General features: G+C 37.0%; 1 protein-coding gene across 1 annotated transcript; it reads right to left on the bottom strand.

The window, feature by feature from the left end:
* Nucleotides 1–8,093: 8,093 nt before the first annotated feature.
* Nucleotides 8,094–24,063, bottom strand: LOC135132228 (probable aconitate hydratase, mitochondrial). The gene is made up of 8 exons (XM_064060245.1): nt 23,976–24,063; nt 23,724–23,922; nt 23,228–23,455; nt 17,678–17,948; nt 17,426–17,620; nt 15,190–15,812; nt 9,501–10,033; nt 8,094–8,782 (listed from the first exon to the last, which is right to left on the bottom strand). The coding sequence occupies exons 2-8, from the start codon at nt 23,754–23,756 to the stop codon at nt 8,299–8,301; spliced, it is 2,367 nt and encodes a 788-aa protein (XP_063916315.1). The 5' UTR covers nt 23,757–23,922; nt 23,976–24,063; the 3' UTR covers nt 8,094–8,298.
* Nucleotides 24,064–24,552: the final 489 nt, after the last annotated feature.

The following is a 24,552-nucleotide window of genomic DNA, read 5'->3' as shown; positions in this document are numbered from 1 at the left end:
GATAACATCAGCGAGGTATATCCTCGCAACGTTAAAATTTACACCGTCGGGGTACTTCCTCTCAACATTAAAATTTACATCATCGAGGCATTTTCTCGCAACGATAAAATTTACATCATCGAGACGCTTTTTCCTCGCAACGATGACTGGATATTTTTGTGTTTATTTATTAGGTGTCTTGTTGGGGTAACCAGTTCACGGTATTCTAAACTCTCAAAGCAAATTTTTTTTTTTGAAGTAGCCAATCACTTGGATCACGATATAATTTAACTTAATGTAAACTCTTTGTTTGAATCGTTAGCTACAAAACTTATTCAGGGGGGGGCAAGTTTGTCAACAGGGGGGGCTTCATGTAAATATATATATTTCAATAATAATATACTCAGATAACTTCTTTATTTTTTCATTAAAATAATTGTAAACGTCGTTTTTTCCGCTATTAAATTTTCGTAAAAACCTCTCCAAGTCCAAAGAATTGGTTCGCTACTTTTCAAAAGCCAGAAAAACCAAGTTTGCCTATCTTTGATGCGTCATTGCGATCTATTCAAAGAATGTAGATTCACAAACAGCTGTACTGCATCTAAAAATTCGTATATATTGCCAAATAACATACCTTGTAAGAAAATAAAGGGTGGGTGGGTGGGGCTAGTAAATATGCTTCAGCAATCGGCATTATATTGAAATTTTATTACTAATTTGAAATTTATAATGTGTAAGTGTTCCAGGGGGGGGGGGGGGCAACCACAACTGCTAGGGGGGGCTCAGCCCCATCTTGCCCCCCCGTAGCTACGGGGCTGAGCATTAATCTCATGTAAATTTTGTTAACTTTGCAATTTTTACCTCATACAATATTTCTCTATCTCACAATCTTAACCTCAGTAATTTTCTTTGTTGTATAATTTTTATTGAACGTAAATTTCATTCTCTGCAATTTTAACCTCGCATAATATTTTTCTTTTGCACACGTTTATTTCACACCAGGTCTTTTGTTTTTATACATCTTTGCTAGTTTTGTTTTGCAAATATTTTGTTGATGAATGTTTCCATCGTATAAATTATCTGATGTCAACTTTTAGTCTCACATAAGATTTATTTGTTGTTTAAAATTCTACAAGATCGTATTCGTAATTTAAATGTTGTTTATTGCTCTTTTGACACTTTATCACTTGTTCAGTTGTCGACAATATTAGAGTCATAAGAAATTGGACATTTAAAAAAGGAACTGAGGTTAAATAACATCGAAACACGTAGCAGAAACGTAGGGCGCGGCTCCTAGTAAGGGCTACCGGGATTTGTCGCGCCATCTGCACAAGGGGTGCAGTGGGAACGGTCTGGACGATGTGAAGCGATCAGTTTATTTATAGCCTTGACATTCCAACCAACAGTTTTCGACCGTAACGGCCTGGTTAGTACGGCATGTTCGTGAATCGTGATGGAGATGTGTTTTGCGGTAGGCTTGCGATAGATAGAATCACCATCGCGGGGGAGAACAGCCCCGACCGGGAGCCCCAAACTCCGCTTGTGCTAGAACGCCCCAGGGGTATTTTTGTTGTGCTCCTGTTAAACGCCGTAACTTTAAATTTGACGCCACACGCCTGTAATAACTTGTGTATTTGCATCCAGTTACTTTAATTCAGATTTTGCTTTGTTTTGTGGCGTTGCTGTGATGTTGATGTAGGCAACACAACGCACACGTACTACTTCCTCTCGCCTACGAGTAGGCAACTCAATATGCTCACCGAACACCACTCGTGATTGGTGAACCTGGCGCCGACGCAGAGACCAACTGGGGACACAAGGAGGCGCGAGTACGGCAAGTACTCTCTTCTGCCGCCGACATCGAAACGAAGAAGACTGGTATCGTCTCCTGTTCCACGTGTAAGATATTCGAATGTGTAAATAAACTATAGAGAAACCCTACCTGGTGTTAGTCATTTCCACATTGGTGACCCCGGAAAGAAAATAGGAAGAGCTAGCACCATGGAAGAAATGCAAAAGAAACTGCAGGAACAACAAGAAGTAATTTGCCAGTTCCAGACACAACTGGCTACCATCTCCAACAAACAAGCCCTTGATGAGGTAAGAAGTGGTTCAAATCTGAAGCTACCGACATTCTGGCAGCGAGACCCGGTGCTTTGGTTTGCACAAGTCGAAGCCCAATTTAATTGCGCGAGAATCAGGTCCGACCAGACCAAGTACTGGACCGTAGTAACCGCCTTAGACTGCGCGACGCTCCAACCGGTTGCCGATTTGGTCGCCAACCCCCCAACAGAAGAGACAAAGTACGAAAGCATAAAATCCAGATTGATCGCCGCCTATGCAGACACCCCCGAAAAACGACTACGGAAGCTCATGTACGAAATAGAGTTAGAGGACAAGCAGCCGTCACAACTACTAAGAGAAATGGAAGCCCTAGCGGGTAAGGGGATCAGCGGTGACGTCCTCAAGACTCTGTGGTTGCAGCGTTTACCCCCACAACTACAGATGATCCTCGCCGCAAACGATAAAGAAACGCTGGACAAAATGGCGACCATAGCGGACAAATTGACCGAAATCCACCATACCAGCGCCATCACAGCAAATATTGGTGCCCTAAATCGCGGTACCTCCGCGCACGCCTCTCAAACCGTTACACCGGCGCAAGAAGATGGAATGGCTGCCGCCATTACGGCACTGCAGAAGCAGTTCGTAACTTTATCGACCACAGTAAACCAACTCGCAGACGACAGAAGGCGCCATGGGCAAGGCGAAAACTGGAATCGCGCCAAATTTAGGTCAAGGTCGAATCCGCAGGACGATAATATCTGCTATTATCACAATCGGTTTGGAGCAAACGCCAGAAGATGCGCCAAACCCTGTGACTACAAAAGGCCGTCAAACTAGAGGCGCCGTCGACGATTGAGGTGGTCCACGACGCAGCGCAAACACAACGCCTCTTCATCACCGACCCAAAATCAGGTACCCGATATTTAATCGACACGGGGGCAGAAGTTTCCGTGTTACCCAAGAGATTGTTCTCAGGCAGACAACATCTCAGCCCAGCTGAGACAACGCTCTTCGCGGCCAACGACAGCGCGATCAGAACCTACGGCCAAAAGCTAATGTTCCTTGATCTCAAGTTGAAACGTCCGTTCAAGTGGGTATTTATAGTGGCAGACGTAGGCAAACCCATCATCGGAGCAGACTTCCTGAGGCATCACAACCTCCTACCTGATCTCCGCAACCGACGCCTCGTAGACGCAGCCACCCTCTTATCAACTCGCGGAACCCTGGCTATATGCAAATCGCCTCAGATCACGACAGTGGCCAAGACGACGCCATATCACGCACTGCTAGCGGATTTCGCAGAAATTACACGCCCACCGCCACCTGGAACGAAGCACAGGGGCAACGTGTTCCACCACATCATCACCAGAGGTCCCCCGGTCGCAGAAGCTCCCCGCAGGCTTGCACCCGAGAAGTTGAGAGTGGCGAAAGCCGAATTCCAATACATGATGGAACAGGGCTGGTGCCGACCATCCAAGAGCCCCTGGGCTAGTCCGCTTCACCTTGTCCCAAAGAAACTCCCTGGTGAATGGCGTCCATGTGGCGACTATAGGCGCCTAAACAACGTGACAGTGCCTGACAGCTACCCCATCCCTCATATACAGGACTTCACCTACAGACTCGAGGGTAAGAGTGTGTTCTCCACCATAGACCTAGTGCGCGCATACCATCAAATTCCCGTGGCTGAAGAAGACATTCCTAAAACAGCCGTGTGCACTCCGTTTGGGCTCTTCGAGTTTACAGTTATGACGTTCGGACTACGTAATGCCGCGCAGACTTTCCAAAGACACCTGAACTCTCTAATAAGTGACCTTGATTTCTGCTATGTGTATATAGACGACATCTTAGTGTTCTCCCGAGATGAAGCAGAGCACGTCGAACATCTAAAAATGTTATTTTCTCGGTTACGGGAGCATCACATAGTGATTAACCCGACCAAGTGCGTGTTTGGTGAAGCCGAAGTGAAATATTTAGGACATACGATTTCCGGGAGTGGAACCAAACCACTTGAGACGTCGGTCAGTGCAATCCGCGAATTCCCCAAACCAAAGACAGTTCAAGATCTGCGACGGTTCCTTGGCATGATCAACTTCTACCGACGTTTCATTCCCCACGCAGCCCAGACCCAAACACCACTTCACCAATATCTGAACAGCGCGCGGAAGAATGACAAAACAATAGTCGAATGGACAGAGGAAGCTGAAGCTGCTTTTGAAACGTGCAAGACAGAGTTAGCCAACGCCGCGCTTCTGGCACATCCCGCCGAAAATCTGCCGCTCAGAATTATCACCGATGCTTCTGATTACGCAATCGGGGGCGTACTAGAGCAGCACTCCAATGGGACCTGGCAACCTTTAGGTTTCTTCTCCAGAAAACTTAGCAAGGAGCAGCGCAACTACAGCGCATACGATCGTGAGCTGCTTGCAGTCTACGAAACCATAAAATTCTTCAGGCACATGGTGGAAGGCAGAGACTTTTGCATACTCACCGACCACAAACCCCTCGTCTACGCGTTTCAGCAGAAAGCAGGCAAAGCATCCCCAAGACAAGTCAGGCAGCTAGATTTCATCGGCCAGTTTTCTACCAACATTATCCACATTTCAGGTGAACAAAACACAGTTGCAGACACACTTTCAAGGGTCAATGAAATCACAATTCCTACGTTCATTGACACCGACGACTTAGCCAAGGAACAAGAAAAAGACGCCGAACTAAAAACACTTTTAAACTCTGATACAACAAGCCTGCAGTTAGAAAAACTCACCCCACAGGCCGGCCAGAAGGCTATCTGGTGTGACACGTCAACGGGGGTGGTCAGACCATACGTTCCACAAGATTCGAGAAAAGTAATTTTTGAAGGATTTCACAACCTCTCACACCCCAGCGGCCGAGCGACCAGTAAGCTCATCAAGAAGCGATTTGTGTGGCCATTTATGGAGAGTCACATAATGAAGTGGGCACGAAGCTGCATCCCTTGCCAGCGATCCAAAGTTGGCCGACACACCAAAGCCCCATTACAGCATTTCGATGACGTCACAGAACGGTTCCAACATGTGCACATCGACATAGTAGGTCCGCTACCTCCCTCTCAAAGCTACAGGTATTGCCTCACTATGTCTGACCGTTTCACCAGGTGGCCAGAGATCGCACCCATGACCGACATGACCGCAGAGACAGTCGCCAAGACATTCTACGAAACATGGATTTCAAGATTCGGTTGCCCAAGACAAATTACAACCGACCAAGGGCGACAATTTGAAGCATCCACCATGAATGCCTTGGCGAAAATTTTGGGCATTCAGCGCTCTCGGACGACGCCATATAGGCCCCAGAGCAACGGCCTTATCGAGAGATGGCATCGAACCATGAAGGCAGCCATCATGTGCCATGAAGCGGAAAGTTGGCTAGACGTTCTACCTACAGTATTATTAGGGTTACGTACAGCCATCAAAGAAGACATCGGACACTCACCAGCAGAGCTGACCTACGGAACGCAACTGAAAGTCCCAGGCGAATTCTTTTTCAGCAATATCGACAGATCCGTAGAACCCACTACTTTTGTAGAAAAACTACGGGACCACATGAGGAAACTTCGCCCAACTCCAGCGTCGCACCACATTAGGCAAAGCACCTTCGTCCACACAGAGCTCAGTAAATGTAGCCATGTTTTCCTAAGAGACGACACCGTGCGAAGACCGCTCCAACAGCCCTACACCGGTCCACACCTTGTTCTGTCTCGTACTGCTAAGATAATAAAGGTCAATGTAGGCGGTAGGGAAACAACAGTGAATATCGACAGAGTAAAACCCGCTTTTATTCTCCAAGAACCAGAACCACCACCGGCTCCATCCCCAGTACGAACACAGGAAGTTACTCAAACTACCAGGTCAGGCCGCAGGTCAACACTCCCCGCACGTTTCAGAGAATGACAACTGACAGCCGTTTTGACAGCTGTCACCCGTTACTTGGGGGGGGGTATGTGGCGTTGCTGTGATGTTGATGTAGGCAACACAACGCACACGTACTACTTCCTCTCGCCTACGAGTAGGCAACTCAATATGCTCACCGAACACCACTCGTGATTGGTGAACCTGGCGCCGACGCAGAGACCAACTGGGGACACAAGGAGGCGCGAGTACGGCAAGTACTCTCTTCTGCCGCCGACATCGAAACGAAGAAGACTGGTATCGTCTCCTGTTCCACGTGTAAGATATTCGAATGTGTAAATAAACTATAGAGAAACCCTACCTGGTGTTAGTCATTTCCACAGTTTTTATTAAATTTGTGACATTCAAATATTTGCATTGATTCAAAACATAAATGTAGGGTTTTTGCACTTTTTGGGTGTCCCATATGTGTATGTCTGTCAATTCGCGGTTGTCTTTTCTCTCATATTTTAATGTGTTTCATTTGGGATGAAATGAAACACATTAAATGATATGTCGGTGAATAAACCATAGGGGGGTTTTGGGGCTGAGGAGTGAATGCGATGACAAGCCCGTGTCTCCCTCGCTCGCAGCTCTTTTCCTCCTAGAGAGGGGGTGCGATTTTTAGCCCCCTTCCAAAAATTGTGTCTATTATTTCTTGCGCTCTCGACTCACACGCAGTGTATGCTCACTTGTATGAAAGAACGCCTTCCCGCCATGTTTAAAAAAACACAACGTAGGTTCCAGTAACTTGGATCATTTGATAAGCTGTAGCCTCCTACTTTTTTATTTATCAAACGCCTCTGAATTGGATTGAAAAATCTATATTTTGGTGTCAATTTTGTATTTAGCTATGTACACATAACGTCTACCTATTGTTTTAAAATTTTTTATCCAGAATGGCATTCAAGATAAGTAGGTATCTGTAGCACAATGACCATGCGGCTTAAACTTAAGTAGAGCGGAAATGGCACATCAAAACTAATAGACGATCGGTACTTGATTATTTGGGTAATCAATTAAAAAGATCTCTACAGAATATTTTTTAAACAATATAATTTTCTTTTTAATGCATTTACTTAAGAATGAGAACAATTTAAATACGCACTAGTTTTAATGAAATGTGAAATAAGTCACAGCATTATTAAAAACATTTCAGCACAGAAGAAACTATATCAGCATTTGTAAAACTGAAAGGGCAATAAATAAAATAATGGCAGATTATTTTTTCTATTTGCGCAATAAGTAATGCAATTTAGAATTATTTAATTAAATTTGCTCATTCGTTAAAATAACTGTTTCTTTAATAAATCAATTTGTATTTGAGAAAAAATAAACGAGCATTTCAAATGTTCCGTAAATTACTAAAATGTGCATTACTTCACAATAAAGTGGGCATTACACTCCCACTCTTTAAAAGACGTGTCATGTGCTTCATTTCGCGCCAGTTCGGCAGGGAAGGAATCCGCCCTTCTAAAGCCAAAAAAGCATTAATTATTCAATAAATTAATAATGTTTAGTAACTGAGTTTTTTGATGAAAGAATGTTTATTTTAAGTTTCTTGTTATTTTTTCAAAACTTTTAATTTGTTTAGCTACTTTTTTGCTATGAATATCATTTGTTTTTGTTAATTTTGTATGCATTCATAAAATACATTTTAATAGAGCAGGTCTATTTTTGTTTGTTATATTTTCTATAGTTTTAATAATGCACGCAGTACAGAAAATTATTGCCCAAAACAATAATTTTATTATTCCAATTTGCAAAAACTTATGGCGCAACATAGTAAATTCAATGCACAAATGTTATTGGGCATAGTATAAGATTTAATGCACAACGTATTAAAAATAATGCACACTTAATTACGACCCCTTAAGAATGAGTAAAACACATTGTATACATACTGCCAGTTAGCTTCAATTCTCTTCTTTTCAGCTTCAGGGTATACAGACCGCTAGTTCTACAAATACCCGACTTGGACTTCGTCAATTATAGAATAATCATAGTGAAGCTGCACTTCACCAGTTGTGTAGATTTTAATTTCGTAATATTTCGCTAGTCGGCACTTGAACAAACTAAAACCCTAGAATGAGGTTGGGGGAATAAAACAACACAAACAGCTTCTTATTATTGTCAATAGTTTTATTACGATAAACCGGGACAACAACATGAAAAAAGAATTAAAAACTATGTACAGCAGACATCAAACATTGCCACTATAACCAGACGATACAAAAGTATCCTTCAAGACCAAGTGAACAAATTAAATAAAATTAATTTTTGAATTGCGACAATATCATGAAAAAAATCACCTACAAAAGGCTTTCTAAGCCGCTATTTCCTTCATGCGGTTAAGTGCGCTTCCAGCTTTAAACCATCCAATCTGGAGTTCGTTGAGCGAATGATTGAGAAGAATCTTCTCAACCTTCCCATCTTTATGTTTGATTTCACATTCCACCTGTTTACCGGGTGCCAAACCGCTAAGACCTTTAATACTAATTCTATCAGTAGGCTGGATCTTATCATAATCACTGGGGTTCGCAAATGTTAAAGGCAAAAGTCCTTGCTTTTTGAGGTTAGTTTCGTGAATACGTGCGAACGATTTGACGATGATGGCACGTCCGCCCAAATGTCTTGGTTCTAAGGCTGCATGCTCGCGGGAACTTCCTTCTCCGTAATTTTCATCACCAACGGCGACCCAGCCGAGGTTGTTTCTTTTGTAGTGACGAGCTACATCTGGAACGGCACCCCATTCTCCTGTCAGTTGATTCTTGATCTTGTTCATTTCACCATTCTCTGCATTGGTAGCCCTAGAAATGTTTGATGTATGTGTAGATTTTGACAGAATTATCAGAATTAATTCAAGCTATGAGATAAAATAACTACTTTAGACAACATAATTTTTTTAAAGGAACAAGATATAGGTCAAGCGAAAAATACTATTCCAGACATATTTTTGTGGTTAAAATTGTTTTGGCTGCAGTTGAAGAACCAGAAATTTTATCATGGTATATTATAGAGAATATAATTCATGAATCACATGACCCCATTTCGTCCAATTGAATTTGTTCATGCCCTTAGTTACATGTCTATCACAGCGATAATAATTTTATTGCCTTATTGTGGTCTGTTGCTACCTAAATTTAAAAACTGTCAAATTGACAAATTTTAAAATTTCGTAAATTTTTTTGTCTTTTATGGCTTGCCAACGTTGGGGGCAAGCTCAAAACGACGAAATCAACTCTATTATCAAAAAATGTGTTCATTTATTATATTCTCATGTTGAATATAACTCGTGATATGATTAATAATCGAAGATATGGCTCGTGAAACCGAAGCAGCACATTCAACTCGTGCTTCGCACTCGTTGAATCTGCAGCTCGGTTTCACTCGAAATATTATCGATAATAATCATATCACTTGTTATATTATATCTGAAAATACTGGACAACCAGGTCTGACTTCTCGGCTCGTAGTATTTACGTTGTTTGGTCACATATGAGTAAGAATAAAAAAGGATCTACTTACCCAATAAATAAGTTATTAGATATGTTATCAAGATGTCCACGGTATTTCAACCACGGTCCTGCCGCTGAAATATGATCCGTCGTACATTTCCCTTTAACTTTAATCAAAACGACTAGATCCTGCAAATCTTTGCCATTCCACTTATCAAAAGGCTCCAACAGCTGCAATCTTTGGGACTTCGGACTAACATCTACTTTAACCGTGTTGCCGTCTTTCACAGGTGCTTCGTATGTGTCTTGACCAGGATCGAAGCCTTTGCTGGGAAGCTCATCCCCAAATGGTGAACTCAATTTGAATTTTTTTCCATCGGCACCGGTTAACTCCTGCTTTGTAGGATCGAAATCTAAGCGGCCGGCAATACTGAGTGCCGTTACCAATTCCGGAGACGTGACGAACGAATGAGTTGCAGGATTCGCATCATTCCGACCTGTGAAGTTGCGGTTGTATGAGGTTACGATGGTGTTTTTCTCTCCCTTCTTGACGTCTTTTCGGTCCCATTGACCGATGCAGGGGCCACAGGCGTTAGCCAGAACCTAGAACGTGGTTATCTTGAGTAATTGCGAACTCCTTATCGTGAACTTGGGTCAGTCGCGTGTGTCGGATGGATTTGCGTATTTTTATGAATAAACATGGGCTATCGCGCCACGAGCAATTTATTTTATTTAGTGATAACAAAGATGAACCAGTTTGTTGTGATTTATGACCTGTTTTATTATCTACTACGTCCACACGACTGTCACGAGGTGGCATTAAATCACGCAGAAATATATAGATATGCACATATTTAAATAAAAATAAATTATAAAAGTGGAAGTTCATTTTTCAAGTTTCTTTAAAAATATGAAGTAATCTCAACAAGAGTATTTCGCTTTCTTATTTTTTATCTTGCTTAATAAAGTCATGAAAATAATTAGTCTTGTAATTGGGAAGATAAAAACATACCCTTAAATAAATCTATTTGAATCGATACCACAGGTCTCCACTTCACAGATAAACAAAAATATTGCACTACATGATTTGATTTTAAGTGGAGACTTCCACCAAAAATTTTGCTGATTAATATTAGATAACTTCTTCGATAAAATAAAGTTATTTTCTACAAACTCGAGATCTGACAAATATTAGATAAACAGTTTGATATGTTACTAATGGTTTTATTACTAATTTTAAGTAAAATTGGCTAATGCCAAAAATATAATTTCATTTATTGTTTTGGTAATAATTTAAGCTCTATCTGTCACATAATTAGATAGTACATTTTTAATTCTGACTTGCAGTGCTTCTACTTTGGAGATAAACTTCAATCCTTAAAATATGAACAGCGTAGAATTTTTGAGTGTTTCTACGCGATATGAGGTCACCTTCTACCAAATTTATGTTAAAATGGCGGGTAAAATTATATCACGAAAACGTGTTTTTGATTGTTATTTCAATAAATAAAAAATAAAAATACATAAAAAAATCTAAAATTATTGTAACTCTTAGCTGCATTACTAACAATTAACATACAACGTCATATTAAATCCGCAAGGGCAAGTCACGTTTTAAAACGACAAATTTTCATCTGATTTACTTTTTACATTAACAAAAAATGAAGAATATTGTAGTCGTTTTAGACATATTGTTTTTTTTTATCAGCTTGTGTCTTTCTTATTCTGTTTGGAGTATTTCAGCTGATTCTACATAAACAATACGTGACGACTTTATTTACATAAATATATAATATAAATAAATATACAAGTCCCAGTAAAAACTCCTCGGCCTTATATTTTGAGAAGTGATAGAAATATTGAAATTTTGTAAACGCTATTGTCTTTAGGTTGAAGGGGGAAGCTTAATTTAGTACTAGATCATTGTATATGTTACAGCTAATATCCGAAATCCGTTATTATGCATAATAACTAGACATTTTAGGAATTATGCGTAATAACTAAACTTGTCAGTTATTATGCGTAATAACTGAAATTTTCAGTTATTATGCATAATAACGGAAACGTTTGGGTAATATTGATAATAACTAACAGAGGAACAGGAATTATGCACAATATTTTCAAAAAAGCTACCCACCCTGCCTCCCTTTCCGCTACATATCACATGTACAGTTGATTTAAAAAAAACGGGACAAATTACAGTAACAGAAACTTCATATTCCCATTGCTTTTCATTGATCTATGAGAACCTGAATTGCTCATCTTGTCCCGTTTTTTGTGAAATCAGCTATTATGCATAATTCCTGTTCCTCTGTTAGTTATTATCAATATTACCTAAACGTTTCCGTTATTATGCATAATAACTGAAAATTTCAGTTATTACGCATAATAACTGAAAATTTCAGTTATTACGCATAATAACTGACAAGTTTAGTTATTGCGCATAATTCCTAAAATGTCTAGTTATTATGCATAATAACGGATTTCGGATATTAGCTGTAACATATATATTTTTTTATGGACTTTGATAGATCACTAAATTACGACTACCATGACGTGAATCATTTATGTGTTGTATTCGTTTTAACTGTAAAAAATATAAATATTCTAAATGAAGAGATATATCGAATTACCATAGATTGCCATGCAAACTGAATAATTACATTAATTAGTATTGTAAAAAACCTTTATTAAAAAAATTCAATCGGTTATAGAGTCCTTACACGATGACCAGCTCCCAGTCAGATAGTCAGATTTATTGGTCTAGGGATACATAAAGATTTGGCGTATTTGCGACTTTTGTCTGACTTTGAAGATTAAAATAATAACAATAAAAAATTGGGAATACTCAATTCTTTTTAACGCGTGATCACAATACACTTACAATAGGGTTATTTTATAATCTTTGTTTGGAGAGATAAATAAAGATACGCGCTTTGTTGTGGTATCAAATAAATTACATTTTACTATACCGAGTGGTATGTATTTTATTACTGCATCCTATTCTAATTTTTCTCTTTCGTAGGAAATGTTGATGTGTCTACTAAAAAAGTGAAAAATTGCAAAAAATATCAACTTTAGATATATATCGATTTATATTTTTTATAAAATACTTAATAAGAAAAACAGAAAAAAATAGAGCAAGAAGCAGTAATAAAATACAAGGCGTTCTATTTAAAAAAATTAAAAGCTAAATTTGAAAATAATATTTTAGAATTTTTTATAAACGGAGTATATTAAAACTCAATTTAATTTAGACTACAATAGAGCGCGCACCTTTATTTATAGTTATTTCTTTACATAATAATATTGTAACATGGATTTTGAAAATATATATGTCCATTACGATTTTTTTTGACAACCTTTGTATTGCTAAAAAATTTCAAGAAATTTTGATTAACGTAGCAAATTCGCATCCTAATTTCAAAAATAGACTATGGTTTTAAAGTATAGGAAGAGGCCAACGAGAATACGTAAAAGGGTGGTCTATAAAAAAAAATAGTTTTTGTTATGCATCAAACACTCTGTATAGTTGAAAACAATTTTAGTAATTTCAATAATTAACGAGATATCGTGGAATGCGCGTTTAGTGCACGGTGAGTACCCTGTATGTATAAATATGAAAATTTTCTAAAATCATTTACCCAACAGGTAAATTATTTTCACTTTTTTTGTGCTTGATGACACCAAAGGCGCACATTCCTGACTAGTACAGGGTTTCTATAAATGATTATAGAGTCGAAGTAAGGAACGGATATGTGCCGCCTATCAATTTATGCGAATGTTACTGAATGCCCAAGGATTCACGACAGATATCACACGCATACGTATGACTGGTTGCCAAATTCTTCATATCTCAAAAAAATAAAATTAATTCATTACAATAAAAAGAAAAGAGATTTATTGTGGTTAAACCTCACAGTAAATATTGAAAATGTTCACCACCTCGTTAAAGTCACATATTCACTCTTTTTAATTTCAAAAATATTCTGTAACATCCTTTCGTCAATGCTTTGGACCCATTGTTCAATTTCATGTTGCAACAAGAACTCCTGATTGTTGAGACAATCTTGTTAAAGATATCTGTGGTTCTGATCGAGTCATCTCAAATCCACAACAACATCTTCAGATACTGAAAGTCTTCCAGATTTCCCTTTGTTGACACTGCCAGTTTGAGCGGAATCCGCAAATATCTTTGACAAGATTTCCTCAGCAGTCAGAAGTTGAACAATGGGTCCAAAGTATTGACGAAAGGATGCTACAGTTGAAATTAAAAAGAGATTGAACATGTCCTTGAACAAAATGGTGAACATTTTCAATATTTACTGTGATGTTTAACCGCAATAAATTTGTTTAATGAATTAGTTTTATTTTTTAATAAGATATGAAACATTTAGTAAAGTTCAAAACTGAGAGGCGGCACGTTTCCACGACCTACTTCGACCCTACAATCATTTATAGAAACCTTGTATATTTAATAGATTTAAGTAAAGAACAAGTGTTTATAGTACCTTTAATAAAATGAACTTCTACTGTTTACTAACATCAGTAACGTGAAAAATGGTGACCAGCTTTTTTTTTTGTTTTTTAGTAAACATACCGTTACATTATCTTAACAACACTGCGATCTAATAATTTTAAGTACATACTCAAGGGTCTTAAGCAATTTCATCATTTTTTTCGTCATATCGATAGAACCTCTAAGATAAAACTATTCATATACAGTTACCGGAAATATTGGTGCTAATTGGCTTGTCTCAGCAACTTTGTTATCAAACAAACATTTGAGTTTTGGTTGTTGGAAAACGAGAGGTAATTTCCTATTGGAAAATAAAGTAAGATTGATGGTCTCATACCGAGACCATAAACAACCATAAGAATAAGTGATTAGGTAGGAATATACCATCAACTGAGTATGAGTAAAGACATATATGTCTGTGAGTTTATATAGGCCGATATTAAGTCCCGAAGCGTGTTTAAGTATTTATTATTTTATTTGTATCTGTGTTCGTGGTGCGAAGTGTGTTTTATTTGATTGAAAAATGTAATAAAAAATGATTTACTATTCAACAGCAGAATTCTGATAATAGGATAATTTTAGCAAAATTTTGAAACATTTTCTGAGAACATTTGATATACAATGTTATTCAACGCCAGTTTTTTAGTTGTGGGCATCTTTTTAACTTTGCCCGTAACAAAAATTATTTGTTGAATACGGGATTACGGCCCTCAAAGAGTGCCGGCGCAGGTAGTAAAAAACGAATTTACTGAGAAATAATCATTTCATCGAAAATTTAAACACTCCATAATCATTTTAACAAACCTTAAAACTGGTACAAAATTTGCAAGCCTATAAGAGAAATATACAGGATGTTTCTTTCCGTTAATTTCTGTGAGCTAAAATGTTTACGAACGACGAATTTATATCCCAAAAGAAGAGTTCCAAAACTACGGGAAAGTTGACCACCTATTAAAAAACCGAGAGCTCGAGTTGTTAGTAAACCGTAAAACGGGTTAGAAATCATAAGAGCAGTAACAGAAGATCCACATGCAAGTCAATGGACAATTGCGAAAAATGTGTTCTGTGGTGTTGGTTGGAATTTTCAGTTTTTGCCTGAAATTACAGGACGCATTGTCCATAACAACTATCTTATAGCGACAATCTGCAATTGTGCTAAAACTTATCAAATAATGCAGCATCCACATTGTGTCCGTATATAGTTTAGTTATATTAAAAAAAAAAATAACTATCAACTTACCGTGCCGCCGAAATCTCTCAAAGTTTTCGCAATTCCATCCCTTTCTATCGTGGCCCGAATCTGTTCGGATCCGGGAGTCACGTTGAACGGAATCTTCGACTTCAACCCGTGCTTCAGCGCTTCCTTCACAATGCTGGCGCAGCGGCCCATATCCTCGTACGAGCTGTTCGTACAAGACCCGATCAGTCCGACCTTAATCTCATTGGGCCATCCGTTTTTCTGGGCAGCTTCTCCCAGTTTGCTGATGGGATTAGCCAAGTCGGGTGTGAAAGGTCCATTGACATGTGGTTCCAGCGTATCGAGATTAATTTCAATCACTTGATCGTAATTGCAGCCTTGGTCGGCGTTCAAAAGTACGTTCTTGACTTTGTCGGCTACGCCTGCGATTTCACCACGTTTCGTGGCTTTGAGGTAGTCGGACATGCGACTGTTGTAAGGGAAAAGTGACGTGGTAGCGCCAATTTCAGCACCCATGTTGCAAATGGTGGCCATGCCGGTGCACGAAATGGAGTCCACTCCAGGACCGAAGTACTCGACGATGGCGCCTGTGCCGCCCTTGACTGTTAAGATGTCGGCTACTTTCAGAATGACGTCTTTGGGGGAAGTCCAGCCTCCGAGTTTGCCTATTGACAACATAAATATATAGCAAAAGGAACCTCCATTACTTTAACAGTAAAGCTACTGAAGGTCAAATTATCTCTAAATATGTAAATCAATAAATAAATAACGTGGTTCGAAGACTCATATGATGTAGACTATGTACCGTTATATACATAACGAACAGAAGAGAGCCCAAAGTTGACACTTGGGGTATGTATACTGTTATGGGATTATTATATCGAATGATTTTTTTGCTTTGTGATCTAGCTTTAGGTGCCCATAATGTCACCAAATTACGTAGGTCGTCACTTAAAACATACCACTTGTCTTGTGGTGGGCTGCCTATAATCACGGGGTTTAACAAAATAAATGTGCTCTCGCAAATTCGTTTCGCTTATTGTTTTTTCAATTTTCGACAAAAATCAGTCTTTATTTGAGAGTGAATCGAAACTATCCAGGTGTGCTTTGGCACAAGCAGAATTTCCATCTCGAGAAAAATGTTCTCCAAAGATCATAAGAAAGCAACGCTTGGGTCTTACTCTGTAATGGCCAGCAAGTGATTGGTTCAAGGATGTATGAAACCCGACCCTGTTTTCTAGAAATTTGTGAAAAATTCCTTGAAACACATTTTTTAATGACTCTCAGTTATTTCGTGAGACTGGTAACATTAAGAGAACATCAGGAAGTCGCACATTAACAAAACGAACTCCCGAGGCTGTTGAAAAATGTCGAAAAAAATTATCTTTTTTGCCACCATATAATTATACACTTGTTCATAAACAACTCGTTCCAAAGTTATAGATAGAAATGGTAAGACGGAAATTCGCTACAGAATGTCTATAAATAGTACAGCTTAAATAAACGATTGCGACGCTAATGCCAAGTTGCGTATTTTCCGAATAAGTCGATACAAAATGTTTATCATACTGCATCTCCTGGTTATTTCCAGGGATTAAAATATGGTAGTAAAACCACCTTTTTCATGCTATTTCATCTTTAAAAAATATGTTTGTGTTTTTTTTAACATGATATTTATTTTACTATTAATTAGTTATATGCCTTGTGGGAGTTAAGTGCCCGAATTTAAAAAAAGATTATACAAAGTCATAATGAATATTTTTTTTGTCAAAATTAACTTCAGAGTATAATCTTGAACTTCGTGATCGACCCATTAAAAATTATCGATTACAAAAAAACACTTAACATATAGCATTGTTAGAACTTGTGATATGTAATTATATCAAACGTAGCTGATTATAGAACGCCACCAAGAAATCTATCTATAGAAAATACATTGCTTATGGACTTTATATGTTGCCAACTAACGGTAAAATTAATCAGTTAAAAAAACTGGTGCCCGAGGCTGACGTCATTTTCACCCGCTATTATCGACCTCGGCCCGGAAAATATGCAAGTACCACCACCAATATTGTAGCCAATTTCTGTTTAGTTAAAAATTATGTTCTCAATATTAAAACCAGTCGCCCGATGGACTCGATTACAATACTTCCTTAGCTTACGTTCGGGAAGTAAAAATAAAATATGAAAAATTTTATTTTAAAAACGCTAGAACGGAAACGTCTATGCGCACACAGATCGTGTAAAATAAATTAGTTTTAGATAAATCACCACTTACCAGTCAATTTAACACCGATAACTTTCGGACACTTCAATTCCCAAGGTATGTTCGCCATCACATCTACAGCATCTGCACCGCCAACACCGATGCAAAGACCACCCAAACCGCCACCATTTGGTGTGTGTGAGTCGGTGCCAATCATTAGAAGACCGGGGAAAGCATAATTTTCGAGAATAATTTGATGAATGATACCTAGGAAGAATTAGGTTTAGCTATAACTGTATAAATGGATATAAGTTGTCTATTAACCTGATCCTGGTTTCCAGAAGCCAACACCATATTTATTTCCAGCGCTACTTAAGAAACTGTACACTTCTTGGTTAAGATCTTTGGCTCGTGCTAAATCTTGTTCGCCGCCTATTTGGGCTTCGATTAAGTGATCGCAGTGGATAGTACTAGGTACTGCAACTCTTTTGAGACCACTAGAGATGAATTGTAACATGGCCATTTGAGCGGTGGCATCTTGCATAGCCACACGGTCCGGTCGCAATCTTAAATAAGATGTTCCTCGTTCGATATCCTGTAAAGTAATGGCACTTTATAGACTGGAATACATATTTTGTATAAAAGTGAACAAATACTGGGACATTTTTACTTAGGCTACACTCTTGTATTAAAATATTGAATCATAATAACACAATAGAAAAAAGAAAAGAAACGAAATTTACGAGAAACGCTCGGTTTTTCATTTGGAAACTAAACCGTTTTGACTGACATAACGAAACTAACAAGCCCTAAACTGTCAATAAAGTTTCGGGTCAACCAAGTCTCTAAATTCCAAAGCAACAAAAAATCATTACAAAGAAGGCATGGAACTTACAATGAAACTCGATTACAATACTTATCAAGAACACATTTTTTATGGATACACCATCTTTTTGTTTAACAACATGCTACGTGGAAACTGGTAGTTATCTAAAATATTCCATATAATTAGAATTAGATGCGGCACTTCTATTGCCAAACTTGATTCAAATGTTTGGCGCTATGTCAATTTTAAGCACCCAAGAAAGTTTGTTAACGCATTTTAATTATAATCCATAACAAATTTTGATGTAAAGGGTGACTATCAACCAGGGATTGGAACAATTACTTTTTGCACTTTAAAAAAATTGATGAAGACACAATTTTAGATATTTGTTGCATGGGTCCAAAGGGTCAAGAAAAAACGTGTTAGAATGATTTATTTTACCAACGCATTTGTTGCATATTCACATCAGTAAATAAAATAAAACAAATAAATACTTCCCGCAAGACGACTATATTCATAATTTGAATTCAAAAATAATTGACATTCAAAATTTTCGTCAGCCAAGGCATGACGTTTTGTCTTAAAAACATCCGCGCCCACACTAAACATCCTTTCCACTGCGGCGCTAGATGGAATTGTTATGGGGCAACGTATTAAAGTACTCCGAAAGCTATAAGGTTATATGGCCATCATAAAATTATCCCATTGTGTCGAAGTTAAGATGTTTACAATAGAAAATATTTTAAGGTCTTAAATAACGGGTCCACTGCAGCTTGACCGGCTGATGTCGTTTCGTTCAGGGGCGGCTTTTACTAAATATCTAACCACCAACTACTACTACCCGCAGCCGCAAAGGGTTCCGAAATAACAGGTCGCTTTGAAAGCCGGCCCTATTAAATGTGAGCAAGAAATGTTTAGAAGACGATTTATTGCCAACCGGTAAGCTTAGTGTGAACCACACAAAGGGGGTATTTATTTGCGGTCAACTACTTTTATGATGGTCATATAACCTTATAACTTTTGGACTACTTTACATATTTTACCAAAAATTGAAGAGCCGATTCTTTTGAGGCTAATTTCATTTCACTTCATTCCACTCTAGCTACAAATAAAAGTTCGATGTCAATTGCAACAACTTTTAAACAAAAATTTCAAAATAACTTATTGGCTACGTGTAAACGTATCGTAAATATTAGTCCACCGATAATTACCTGCGGACGCAAATCTTTTAATCTTGAATAAAAAAGATTTTCCTAAATACTTAGAAGGGGGCTATAAGATAATGTAAACTTAAAAGTCTGTCTTTAATTGCCTCTTACTTGGCGTTGTGACACAGATTAAATTTAGAACACCTTAGAAGGTGCACACTCTCATAAAATTTCGGATTATGAGGGGTTGAAAAAGACAGGCCCTATCGGTTATCTGTTGTAAATTTGAGTAGACCAGAAAAATGGCCAAAGTTTGTTTGACGACAAATTTTAAATATTCTGCCCCTGCTTACTCAATTATTTACTAAGATATTTTATTTCTTTTCTACTAATGTACCTTTCTGAAACTTAAAAATTGATTCATAAATAGCGAAAACCAGATAATCTCATACTTATCACAGTTTTAACACGTTGTAGTTTTTTTTTTGACAACAAAATTTAAAAACGGAAAAGCAGTCTGGGTAGGGTTTTTTACGCTCAATTCAACGGTGTGAAATTTATTACAATCGGACGTATAGTTTTTGCAAAAACTTGGGCAGAAGTTTATATGTATTTTCCTATGCTGGATTTTTTTTCTCACCCTTAGCTCACCCTTAAAATGATCAAGAGCTTATGTATACTATGATTACCTGGTTTCTTACCAAATTCTATGCTAAACTCGTTTTAGATTTTAACTCCCTCTTGGGTTAATCTTCTCTTTGTGGGGACGAACCAGGTATAGTAATCTCAGCAGGTTAGGTAAACGATTCGTAGAAAAAAACAAAACAATATTTTTGAATATTTGGGTTACAAATAATTACAAGTAATTGTAAAAGTGACTGAATTACTCAAAGAAAGTAATTCGTTTCAATTACTCATTACATTTTTTGAAAAGTAATGCATTACAATTACTCATTACTTGAAAAGGAATTGAATTACAGTAATGAATTACTTGTAATTGAATTACTTCCTATCACTGGTTACCACAAAAAATAAAATAAAATTTTATCATTTTTTAAAGAAGCGAGATTTGTTGGGCCATATTGCAGGGGCGAGGGAAGTTCTATCTCAGTAACCAATTTTTTCATGAATCGTCGTTGAACACTTTCTTAAACTACCTGCAGAACCAAGTTGGTTTCTACAGTATGTCCCCGGATTGAGTTCACAAGAGGCAAAAAGTTTTTCTATTTTACAAAAAAATAACAAGAATAATAAATAAGGAATAATATTTTTTGTATAATTCAAAATAAATAAATCTACAATAAAACTTTACTATTATCCGGCTATGTTCTTAAAATCTAAAAAAAAAAAAACAAACAAAAGTAACGAAGGAGTTTTTTATTTTTAATTATACAAAAAGATGTCAGGAATCAAAACTGTTCCTTAATTCAAACAAATTTTTACTATTCGATTGATCCACCATATTGATTCAGTACATATTTCAATTCGAATTCGTAATTCTTTAATGTAACTCTTTTCTCTTGTGAACTTAATACGGGGACATACAGTATAAAAATACGTGAACTTGTGAAATTTAAAAACACCATTCAAAGTGTGGCGGTGAGCAAATGAGAAACAGAGGCGGATTTGCTAAATTCTGCAATGAATTTTACTGAGGTAACCCTCGAGAGCTGCATACACTAATAGAATATTAACCTATTGTTTGCGTTTGTAGGTCGTATGTAATAGACTTTCAGCATCATTGCCAAAATAAGACTGATTTTGCCAAATGATATACCCTCTACCCTTCACATCAGTCTTAGCAGGTACTAGCCCCACCCACCCAACCTCTCTTTTCTTAGGGGATATGTCATTTACGAAAGTCAGTCTTATCTTGACAGCTAGTAGCCCCGCCCACCCACCCTCTCTTCTCTTAGAGGCTATCTCATTTGCCAAAATCAGTCTTATCTTGACAGCAAAATCATTATTACTTTTAAATTATACTTAAAATTTTATTGTCAAAACAGAATTAGAATCCACGGATTCACTAAAATATTTAACATTCATCATATTTCTAATTTTATTCATTTTTTGATAACTTCCAAACTTAAAATTATTAAATTTTCTACTATAGGTCTGATCATTTTTCCGAGTTTTAATTTTTTAAATTCGAGTGTTGAATGCAAGTAATATTGGAAACGTTAAAAGAAGTTTGGATGTGTTTTATTTATATGGCGTATACACTAACCAAAATTTATCGGTTCACCACTACCAACAATTTGATGACGGCATCTCAAGATTTTTCTAGGTAAATCATTGTCTCAGTATTTAGCCTTATAACCCTTATGAGTTTCAAACGACCAATATCTTCCTAAATACAACCCTTAAATTTATGCAATTTCAAAGCCACTAGCGTTATCTGTAATATGATTAAAATTTTTGACCCCAGGGTTGTTTGACCATTGATATCCTAAATGACACAATGGGACTATAACAGTTATTTATATACATACAAAATTTTGTCTTGCCGTTTAGTTTTTCATATTGTACTGATAAGCCACAAATTTAGATCCACAGTATCTTATGCACTTTAAATAGGATTTGTTTTTTTATTCTTTGATTCTTTGAAATTTTGGATTTTTTAGAATATTTGTTTTTAATTTTTTAGGGTTTGGATTACTTTAGTTTTTTGGATTTCTTCGGATTTTTGGATTTTGCTTATTACCAGAGATGATGGTTTCAATAATATAATGCACTAAAGTAATAGCTGGTTTCCAACCGATTGCGTTTTCTGATGACGTTACTATGGCAACTATTCTTAATCCCCGAGGGTATTATTTATTCAATAATGTACCTAAAATCCACGCTATTATAGACCAATAATAAACCGGTAAGACCTAAAATAAATAGCGTCTTCACTAATTCCTACGAGTTTTTATTTAAAAATCTGAGTTACAAGTAAACAAAATATCAATAAAGTCAAATTGATTATTCGCTTCAAATAAAGTTCACCTCTCACATTCACAGCTCCAGTTGTCCAATTTCTATTAATTAGTCAGTTAAGCTATCTAACCAATACTGCCAAGGAGTGTCGAAATTTTACTTTTGACATTTTTGAAGTTAAATCACTAATTACAATAAAAAAAACTCAATAATAGTAATATAATAACACATATTTTTTATTAGTGAAAAACGAAAGTAAATTTCTTTATAAATTCCAATGACCTTGGATGGATGTTCTTCCAAGATCTGAATTTACTTAATGCTATTTTTAGACAACATAACAATTTTCATACAACTAAATCGTGGGCGGAGGCCTATTTCTTAACTTTAAAATAATAAAACTCTAGATTGTCTTGATTTTTTGTTTTCTTTTTTGTAATTTGTAATCTGGATGGGGCAGGTGTAAACAATACAAGAATAAATGATAGAAAAATACTGAATCTCCCGCTAATTACACTGGAATGGTCTCAAGAATTAAATACATTGTAAGTTATACTTATTTAAAAATTACTATTAGAGTAATTTATCAATAAGCTGAAATGATATAATTACATAAAACAGTGTGAAAAACAAGTTGGTCTACTTAAATTAAAAATATTCCATATTACATTGCGCAATCATGCGTAAAAACAATAATTCCTTTACAAAAAATAAATATCAATGCATAAGGTGATAACATTGTATTGGGATAATAAATAATCACCTCAATGTCATAAAAAGTCACCACCTAACCTCACTTTTTCTCGACCGATTACATAACCACCAAACTGCATAAGTCTCTACATCTCCATTTCCGTTCAAAAAACCCTCCATCAACAACATATTAATGAATTACATTATAAATAATCGGTTATCAAGTCAACATTAATCAAGAGGTCATAACCTCTGAAACAGATGCTACATAACTGGGTCATTTACCTGCTTCGCTGGGTCATCCAAGTGCGAATAAAGCACTTTTTCTGATAGAGTTAGTGGCCGTTTGAGTCTGTTTTTAACTACTTCAAGATTTTTGACTAATTTATCATATGGCATTCCGTCTTTGTCGAACTTGCTCATTGCCACTTGTGCGGCGGCGGCTGCCAAAGGTGATAAGTGGAAACATCTTCTCTGGATTTCGGTCAGCAAAACACTGCTGGCCTTGCCCCCCTGAAACATTAAAAAGTGCTATTACACATAGCTGCACTTTGAATGCTCCGATAAGCAATTTTTACTGAACTGAAGAACTCTGAACGTCTGCGTTTCGGTCCAAAATGTGGTTAAGAGTAGAACATTATTTTTTTACGGTAGCATGTTTCCTCCACGTGATTATTGGCGAATAGTTGGAATATGTTATAATTCGTCTGGATAATCAACATGGAGCGGTTTACTTTGTACTAGTATTCGTATACGTAAAATAAATTAGTTTCGCACTTACTTGGCGATGCAAAACTCGCATACAGTGCGCCATGGTAGCTAAAAGGGCCCAATGCAGTAATAAAGATGTATGATTCTAGAGTACACTCTTACGTATGCACCCTAAATTTGATCTTCTCTCAGCTGTCGGTGTTTGTGCGCACGCATTCAACAATTCTATTCCATTAATAGCTTGTTTTCAAATTCGTATCGCGTATTTTCTAAAAAATTGTTGTTTATCTACTTGTTGTGGATGTCTTTACGAAATACTTACCTCGTGTTTGATAGACGTGCAATGGTAAATGGTAAGGTTAATGTCTACAGACAGATTTTGCGTTTCACCAAAAAAATAAAACAATTTTTTTTTTAATGACTTACAGTTTCAACAATTTGGCAACAATCACTGTGACGTAGCTGTCAAAGTTAAAATTGTGATTAACAAGGGCACTTGATTTTTTGTTTGTGAAAAGCACAAAAACGAAAATTTCAATTAGTGAGGTATATTTAGATTTTTTTGCTATTACGCGTTACCATATAATAGGCCAGTGCCGATAATTTTTGAGAAGAAAAAAATTTAGAACAGGATGATACCCATTGCAAAAGAAAGAAAATATAACAAAAATAAAAGGAAAAATCATTTACGGGCGATCTGAGGTCGGGAAGTGGAAGAGGAAGAGCTTTTAAGGGTAGAAAACGGTTTATCACGATTTCCGGTAAAACTACAAGTCCTATCGAAAAAAGTTAAATGGCAAAGTTGTAGGTACTAAAAGAATTTACAACTTTTGTATTTAGACTTTTCTTGCATAACTTCAAAATTTATGCGAAAAATGCAAATAACCGAGTTTTTGGTT

This window comes from Zophobas morio, unplaced genomic scaffold, assembly GCF_036711695.1.
Source record: "Zophobas morio isolate AGI-343-1 ecotype UQ-CSIRO unplaced genomic scaffold, CSIRO_AGI_Zmor_V1 ptg000021l, whole genome shotgun sequence".
Classification (NCBI taxonomy): Eukaryota; Metazoa; Arthropoda; class Insecta; order Coleoptera; family Tenebrionidae; genus Zophobas; species Zophobas morio.
Note: the sequence above shows the minus strand (reverse complement) of the source record. Positions and strands in the feature narration are given on the sequence as shown.